The sequence below is a fragment of the Dipodomys ordii genome, unplaced genomic scaffold, assembly GCF_000151885.1.
Source record: "Dipodomys ordii isolate 6190 unplaced genomic scaffold, Dord_2.0 Scaffold4, whole genome shotgun sequence".
NCBI classification, from domain to species: domain Eukaryota; kingdom Metazoa; phylum Chordata; class Mammalia; order Rodentia; family Heteromyidae; genus Dipodomys; species Dipodomys ordii.
In genome coordinates this window covers 1,269,645-1,278,416 of record NW_012267220.1, presented here as the reverse complement: position 1 = coordinate 1,278,416, position 8,772 = coordinate 1,269,645, and the positions used below count along the sequence as shown (strand labels likewise).

At 46.7% G+C, this 8,772-nt stretch overlaps 1 protein-coding gene across 2 annotated transcripts in view; it reads right to left on the bottom strand.

The window, feature by feature from the left end:
* Nucleotides 1-6,434: 6,434 nt before the first annotated feature.
* Csgalnact1 (chondroitin sulfate N-acetylgalactosaminyltransferase 1) overlaps nt 6,435-8,772 on the bottom strand; it is a 202,207-nt gene continuing 199,869 nt past the window's right edge. For both annotated transcript variants that reach the window (XM_013026096.1, XM_013026087.1), the window contains exons 8-9: nt 8,342-8,423; nt 6,435-6,747 (exon numbers count right to left, since the gene is read on the bottom strand). In XM_013026096.1, the coding sequence (XP_012881550.1) occupies nt 6,458-6,747; nt 8,342-8,423 (372 nt within the window). In that variant the 3' untranslated portion in view covers nt 6,435-6,457. The remainder of the gene's footprint in view (nt 6,748-8,341; nt 8,424-8,772) is intronic.

Below are 8,772 nucleotides of genomic sequence, written 5' to 3'. Positions count from 1 at the left end.
ACTGAGTTGTCAGATGCTTTTCTTGCTCACAGCTGCCACTTTACCACCTGAGCCACACCCCCAGTCCAGCATTTTGCTGAATAATTGGCAATTGCGTATCACAGACTCTTTTTCCTGGGCTGGCTTCAAACCATGATCCTCCAGATATCAGCCTTTTGAATAGCTGAGATTATAGGCCAGGAGCCAGCCAGCAGCTATGAATTCTAGATCTTCCCTTTATTAGCTCACTTTACACAACCGCTGAGCTGTGTATCCTAGCGGCCTATTGTCTAGCATGTCTGGGATGGTTTTAGGACAGAAAGGGAAACTTTTAAAGAGTAAAGGGCACAATGACAGCTTGTGCAATCCATTACTGGTCTGCAGATATCTGGCACATTTCACGTGGACTGGATGTAGTATGGATTGCTTTTGCTAATGCTTGTGCTGCTGTCCCCCAGTCAGTAATCAGTTTACCACCAAGCTGTTGATTCAGGACTCACTGTGCCTATCCCACAATAGGCCAGGTGCCCAGTGAATGATGGGTAAGCCCCAGGACGGCTCTCTGCCTTTCTTGTCCATCCACTCCAATGTGCACTTCTCTTCAGTTGAAAGGCTGCACCTGTTTGAAGTGCTTCCTCCAGCTGAGTCACGAGCCCAGTAACTCCCAAACAAGATGTCAAGTATCCCACTTTGGAGAGTTCTTAATGGTGTGGCAGAGTTGCCAGGAAAAGCTTCTCACATAAGTTACTCTTATTGGCCCCAGCCGGCCTTCTGTGGTATGGGTGTGGCTTTATAGGGATCCATATGAAGCAACTAACTAGAAGTAAAGGACAAATTGTTAATAAAGTTGCCTTCCGCTTTTGAACTGGGAGTGCTTACGGTGTGTTTTGTGGGGTTTTTAAAAATAACCTTTGTAATCGTTTCCACATGGGTGTGAATGCTCCAGCAGGCCAGGTGCTTATCATTGCCCAGATTAAACATGGATGGAGAGGGGTTGGTGGTAAGGTACGAAGCCCCAGGGACCAAGGATGGAGGCAGAGGGGGCTGGTGACAGCCCTGTACTTAGCTTTGTTCCAGGATAAGGTGTCTCACTCAGGGTGCTGAGGATGAGGTCTCAATGCAGGTCACCCAATAACCCAGGCCAGCATGGTACAGCGAGTCCTGGAAGAAGCCCTGTAGGCGGCCTGGGCCTCCTTGGATCTTGGGTGTAGGAAGGCCACAGCCTGGCCTGGCTTCTCTCCAGCACAGTGACAAGCCCTGGCAGACTGAGACCTCCCCCCCACAGCACCCTCTTTCACATCACTCCCCCCCATTCTCACAAGCCCTGTGTCTGCCTTCTGGTTAAAATTGCAGACAAGAAACAACCCAGAGGAAGCTGGCGTTGACTTCTCCAGAGAAGTGCATTCAAAGGCTTGGTAACAGGAAGACATTTTGGAAGACACCTCTGCCAACAGGAAAGAACCTATTCTCTGCCTTGGGAGAAAACCAGTTCCCCACCCCCTCAACCAATTGGCACCATCCCCATAGAGTTTGGCAGCAATAGCCCAGCCCAGGGTCCTGCCAGGAGAAACAGCTTTGAATTCAAGTACAAAGCTAATCAGAATATGGATCACACACAGCTGCCAGGTATTTGATGTGTGTTGGGAGAAGAGCACACCCACCCTTCTGAGGAGCTGCCCAAGGTCATTAGCTGGAATCAGTAACACCCAGGAATAGGATCCAGTCTGTTTTTAAGCCAGGGTTTCTTACCTGTCCTCTCCTCCTCCTGAGGACAATCTCACACTTCAGCCCTTGGCATCTCCCATAAGACCCTGGGGCCTCCATCCCACAGGGAAGTTCACCACGGTCAGGACACTGGGGCCTGAGGGAGGCCCAGGAGGTGCTCAGCCATTCCTGGATTGCTCAGTTTTCATCGCCTCTTTGGGTTTCTCCGCAGGGGGCTTGAGAAACATGGGAAGGGTGGGAAACTAAGGCCCAGCGAAGAGGTCCTGCAGACCTTCAAGCCTAGCGGGAGGCGGCCACATGACAGCATGATTTCAGGGAGTCTTCAGCTAGCTAGCTCTGGCCAGGTAAACTCTGGGTAAACTCCTGAACATTTCTGAGCCTCTAGTTTCTGCACCTAGATAAGTGGAAGCAATCGTGTTACTTGTCTGAGAAGATTCGTGCTATGAGTATCAGGTTCTCATCTCAGCTGAGGAGGCATCATGATACCGAAATTGCTGTGCATTGAATTTAAGGGAGTAACTATCCATCCTCTTTGCACTCATACCAACTCTTCTTCACATCCCTTGATAGTTTTCAGAATGTCAAAAACGAAGGGCAAGTGTGACTGTGGCAGCTTCATCATCTCTAATGCATGACCCACAGTGGCTACCATTGTATACAAACAATGTAGGACATACTGAGCACAGACATGCCGTGTGTGTGTGTGTGTGTGTGTGTGTGTGTGTGTGTGTGAGAGAGAGAGAGAGAGAGAGAGAGAGAGAGAGAGTGTGTACTGGAGTGTGTACTGGGCTTGAACTCAGGCCTGGGCTCTGTCTCTAAGCTTTTGTGCTCAAGGCTGGCACTCTACCACTTGACCCACAGCTCTAATCGGAGATAATCCCACAGATTTTTCTGCCTGGGCTATCTTCAAACTGTGATCCTCATATCTCAGCTCCCTGAGTAGGATTACAAACTGTGAGCCACCAGCACCCAGCCACAAATGCAGTTTTAAACTGTCAGTGTGTCAGTAATACCTTGACTTGCCCTGTGTATATCAGGTCCTAAGTACTCATCCATACCAATTCATGCCCTCTTTACAACAATCGTTTAATACAGATGTGACTGCATTCACCTCTGATGTACAGAGACACTGGGTGAGTCACTTATGATCATATAAACTTCATGTGAAACAATTGGAATTTGGATCCTTGTTGCTAGGATGGAGAAGCCATGATATCAGTTACCACTCTGGTCAAATTAGATTAGTAAGAGGCTTTTCCTGGAAACAAAAGGAGTGAATTTAGATTGTGGGCAGCTATTTTCCTAGGTTGATTCTCTCTCCTCACTATGAGGAAAGAGGCAAGTTGACCGCATTTATGAGTACAGCGCTGAGCTGGAAAGGAGAAGACTTGAAGGAACCTGAGTGCAAGAAGCCACTAAGTGGATGCAGCATTGCAATTTAAGAAAGGGCTTGGGGAAGTGGCACTGTGGCTCAAGCGGTAGAATGCTTGCCTTGAGCTGAAGAGCTGAGGGACAGTGCCCAGGCCCAGAGTTCAAGCACCATGACCAAAAAAAAGAAAGGGCTTGGAATGGGGTGGTGGGTAGAGGATGGAGAGGCCTGATTTGTAGCATTTGTCAATTGCCAATTCCCAAGATGTACATACTCCCACTGTGGCTGATTTCAAGATGACAACCTGTCACCATTAAGGGAGGAGTTAGGAAGACTTTGGTTCTTACACAATTACATCAGAACCACTGCTTCAAGGAAACCTCAAGAGTACTGGAGACCCGATTTCATTAAGCTGATTAGGGTGCTTACTGGACAATTTATGGGGAGCAGGAACAGAATTGAGAATACAGAGCAAAGTTGAGCGCCAGCTCACAGTATATTTTCTTCAGAAGATGTAATATGCCTGGAGCCTTCAAAACGGAGTTTCATGATTGCTTTCCTTTGCTATGTAAGTTTGAGCTCCAGTCCCCTACTTGGATTTCTGTGGGGCCTTCTCCAACTTTCTTTTATAGAAGCCATGGGCAAGCAATTGTGATAGATCTCTTGCTTGTACTTTAAGGAGGTCTCTGCCTGGCTGATGAGCCTGAACCTTTGTCTACTTTGCTCCTTTTTTAGGCAGGTGACAAATCTCTGAGAGACACAAATAGGAGACTCACGGTTATAGAGATTTCTGTCCAGGGTCACTTGGAGTAATATTTTCTGGACTGTGGTGAAGCAGAGCATCATAGTGTGGTAGAAGAGAGCTGCTCACCTCATGGAGGACAGGAGGCAGAGAGAGCCAGAAGGGGATGGGGACAAGGAGGTCTTTGCAGGTCATGCGCTAGGGGCCTACTTCCTCCCACGAGGCTTCATCTCCTAGTCTTCTACCCAAGAATATCATCAGATTATGAATGCTTGGGGCTGGAAATGTGGCTTAGTGCTTGTCTAGCATGCATGAAGCCCTGGGTTTGATTCCTCAGTACCACATACGCAGAAAAAGCTGAAAGTGGTGCTGTGGCTCAAGTGGTAGAGTGCTAGCCTTGAGCCAAAGAAATTCAGGGACAGTGCCCAGGCCCTGAGTTCAAGCCCCAGGACTGGCAAAAAAAATTATGACTGCACAAAGGGATTAATCCATTGATGAAGCTTAAGTCTTTAGGATCCAATCATTTCCCCAAAGTCTGGCTGCTGGCTTTGACCTAGGAGCCTTTGGGGCAGAGAATTAAGATTCAAACCCTAATATCTAGCTAAACGTTTTTTTTTTTTTAAATAAGCATTTTGTCTCCTTTCCATCTACCTCAGCAATTTTCAAAATCAATTTTTATTCACTGTCCTGGGCATCTGTAGTGTGTAATTTAATAAATGTCTTATTCGTTCACGAAGTGCAACCTGTACCAACTGCCCACCGACTGCCTCATTCTATAGGCAAAATATTTGCTCAGAATCATCAGCTTTAGTAAAGTACATCCTCCTGATCTTGTAAGAATATAGCAGAGGTGTGTATCAGGACCAAGTTGGGGCAGGTAAGCCATAAGTCCCAAAACCACGGGAATCACTATAGCATGTGAAAATGGTAGGCACAAAGTGGGAAGGGGCCTCTGAAATAATTTTCTAATTTCTTCTAACTATAAAGACAAAGTATAACTGGTTCAATTTTTTCATTAGGATCTCCTAGAGGTTCTCAACTAGGGGTGACCCCCCCCTCTCCTGCCAGGAAGATTTGGAAATGACTTGGGACACACAGGATGTCAAAACTGAGTGGGAGGTGCTTCTAGTTTTTAGTGGGTAGAAGCCAATAAGGATGCAGGGAATGCTCCCGCAGTAGGCAAGGCCTACCTCCTTCCACATCCAACTCCCCCACCAAATAGAGAGGGGTCTAGCCCCAAATGGCAAGCTTGAGAAGCCCTGATCTCTGCATAAAGTAACGTTTTCCAAAAGTTAAGGACACAGCATTCTTCCTTCAAGAAGAAATCAAATCCACAAATCATATTTTATTAGCTGTGCAAATGCCACCTTCAATTCATGTCTTGTGGTTTAATTAAATTTTATGAACTACCAGAACAAATCAATACAATGCTTTTTTTTTTGTACACACCAACAGCTTGAATGTTCTTGAAACTCTTAAACAATGAGTTCACTGTCGGCAAACAGAAGGCAAGGAATCAGAGAGATAATTAGCTCATGCATCTGGTGCTGGTAATAAATAAATAATTCTCATGTGGATGTAGAAACCATTCAATGTTAACCATATTTATTTTTTTAATAATTTGAAATGGTAATCAAATGCAATTTTCAGAAGCATCTTGGTGATTGAATAAAACTGCTTAATGGTAGAAAATAATTGAGTTACTTCCACCTTGTCTAGGGTAAGGTGAGCATGTAATAAAACCATGCTTTCGCTGGACTCTGGGCAGATAGATGGATCTTTCTCAAAATGTATTTTTCTGCATTTCTTCTAGGGAAGCCAGAAGCTCAAAGGACCATGCTGCTTTGAAAAGAGATTGCTTGCTTCATAGCTTTGGTTTAAACAGATAAGAAAGTGGTCCTCATTTCTTCTGAGATTAGAATGGGTTCATTCTTGGACTTTTAAAATATATCAAGAGGTCCTGAGGAAGCATCTCTTCCCTTTCCTCCAGTGTTAGGTTGCTCCTCTTCAGACATACTTTTCTGTGTCTCTTTCTCACAGTGGTCCAGCAGCAATTTGTCCATGCGTCAAGGACAGACATTCACTGTCTGACGGGTCAGAATTTGGTAGGTCCTTGGACCCACTATCATTTGGATGTTCCAATCTGAAAGATCTTATAATGCATTCAAAGAATCTTCTTTAAGATTAAAAAAACCCATAAAAACATTTATGTCATCTTGTGCTTTTTTAGTAAGGTTAGCAAATGGCTAATTAAGCAGACTGTAACTCACAAGCCACACAAAGTACATTAATAATAAAATAAACAAATGGAGACGGATAAAAAGACAACCAAAAGGATAGAGTTATTTTTGGTTACGCTTGGGAGAAAAATGGCGTAACAGTAAACACAACCAAAATGTCCGCACCAGCGGACATCTTGCCATCTCCCAATCTTCCCGACTTTGGGAGACTTCTCGGGGTTCATTGGAGCAATGTTCATAAAGTGGGGATTTTAATTGGAGGCTCTCTCTTTTCATCAGTCTTCTCCCCCCACCCTTGATCCAAGTTTATTCCTTGGTGCAGGTTTGTTTTTTGTTTTTTTTGAGTAACATAAGAACGGCCAATTCAATGTCTCCCTCAAATCCACCCCTGGGGGCGAGGGCTCATGTTTTCTTGCTGCTTGTCTTCTGCTTCTGTCTGCGAAGGTGAGCCTCTATCTCGTGCCGGAAGACGAGCATCCCCAGCTGCCCGTGCGCCGCCTCGTTCATGGCCTTGGACTGCATGCACATCTTGTACTGCTCAGGGGTCAGCTCGTCCACGCAGCGCTTCTCGTGCCACAGGTGGAAGAGTCCCCGCACGGGTGTCCGCACCACGATGAGGTTGCTGTGGAGGTACTTGCGGTACAGATGCACGTCCTCTCCGCCCCAGCCCTTGATGTCCAAGTCAAACCCACCTGTTGGGAGAGAACAGAGAGGCCGTGTCACATGCACAGGCGTTGAGCTGCGTAAGCACAGATGAGGTGTGATGGGGGATACCCCGGACCCTGCCATCCTCCAAGTTACTGGATTGTCCTTCCGGGTCAAAGGTCCCAGAAGGAAACAGACAAAGCAGAAAGCATCTCTTTCTTGAGATAACAAAACCAAGAGCAGGATTCTAAGTGTTTGTTTGCCTGCTTGAAAGAGCCATTGACAGTGTGGGTGAACAGCTTCTTCTGGACCCAAACTTCTGTGAAGTCCTTACTTTTCAACTTGACAACTTTTTTTAAAGAGTTTCTTTTATTGTTATTATAAAGGTACAGAGCGGTTATAGTTGCATAAGTCAGGTGATGAGTACGTTTCTTTTAGGACATTGTCAGCCCTTCCCTTGCTCTCTCCCATGAACTTGACAACTTCTGAATGGAAATTCAGTGTTTCTGCCTGAGTGTGAGATCCTGCAGCCACGGTAAGTGAGATAAAGCAGCAGCTTGCGGGGGAAAGCTGCCCTCACGGGACTTGAGTCCGAGTCGTTTAAGTTTTCTTTTAAGCCCAGTGGTGTCTACGGGGTTCTGTGATCTCAGTAGTCCATGTCATCTTGAACCAAACAAACCTGAGGCCTCTCCTGCCTGGCTCCAAAACAAAGTCAACCCTGAGAGGGAGGAGGGGGGGGGTTCATGGTGGGAGGGACAAGGCTTATGTGTGGGAGCCCGAGGGAAGGGGGACCCCATTGCTCTGATGGCAGGGTCTCTCTGGCCATTCGTTAGCCCAGATCAAGGTGTCTACCCTTGTCTTTTTTATCCTGGTCATGCTTAACACACAGGACCTCAGGTCGGGACGAGGAAAGGCATTCCGACAGGGAGGAGGCCCTCTGTCTCATCTTGACTGTAGGCCTCACTGGCTGGGAGGCCTCTGAGAGCCTTCTCCTCTGGAAGAAAGGTTTTTGGAACCCATAGGTATGTGTGTGTATTAGAACATGTATGTGTGCGCATGCGTTGCTGTGTATATATATGTCCGTGTCTATGTTATGTATATGTGTGTGTACATCTGTCTGTGTATGTCTGTTGCTGCTGGTACATGTCTGTGAATGGTACACGTTTCTGTGTATATGCATGTATACACATCTATGTGAGTGTACACATGGGTGTCTCTGTTACATGTGTGCAAGCATATTATTAGGACACTTCAAGAAGTGATTGGGACTTTCAAGGGTTCGGCAAGGAGGAACCTGATCTCTGTTTTCTCATATCCCCACTCACGCCCTGACTGGAGGCTCTGTGTGCTCCTGAGAGAATGGAATCTACCTGGGAGGCAGAGGAGGCCCTGCAGAATCTGCCTCAAAGCCACCTTTGCGCCTCACAGCATTGTCTCTGGGCCCAAGGGGTCCTGGTGGAGATTACAGGGCTGAGGTGCTGCCCACTCCCAGTCCCCTCGTACCCTAATGACATGAGTAGGGGCATTTTGGGAAATGACAGCGGCAGCCTTTCCATCAACCCCTTAGAAACCCACATCATTTGCGCAAGGCTTGCATTGAAGCGGCCTCTGGGTGGCAGCAGAGACGCAGCTTTGCCTTACCTATGTTGATGAAGTCTGACCGGTACTGACAAGTCATCCCAAATCCGAAGTCCCTCCAGAACCCAGTTTCCTTCTTTATGACCTGCAAGAAAAGTTGTATCAGACAGAGATATAAAACACAGCATTCACACATGCAGGTTAGCAATGCTATACACACACACACACACACACACACGCACACACACACACACGCACACTCACACACACGGCTGGATCTCATGCCTTACAGATGGGCATCTGGTGCACTTACCAGTCCAAAACAAGACCATGTGATTTTTGGCACCTCAAGCTGGAATGTTTCTAGGGAGTAGGCATGGAAACACACACACACACACACACACACACACACACACACACACCACCACCACCACCACCACAGCCATACATCCACAGAATAAGCTGACGACAGGACCCAGGCCTGAGTTGAAGAC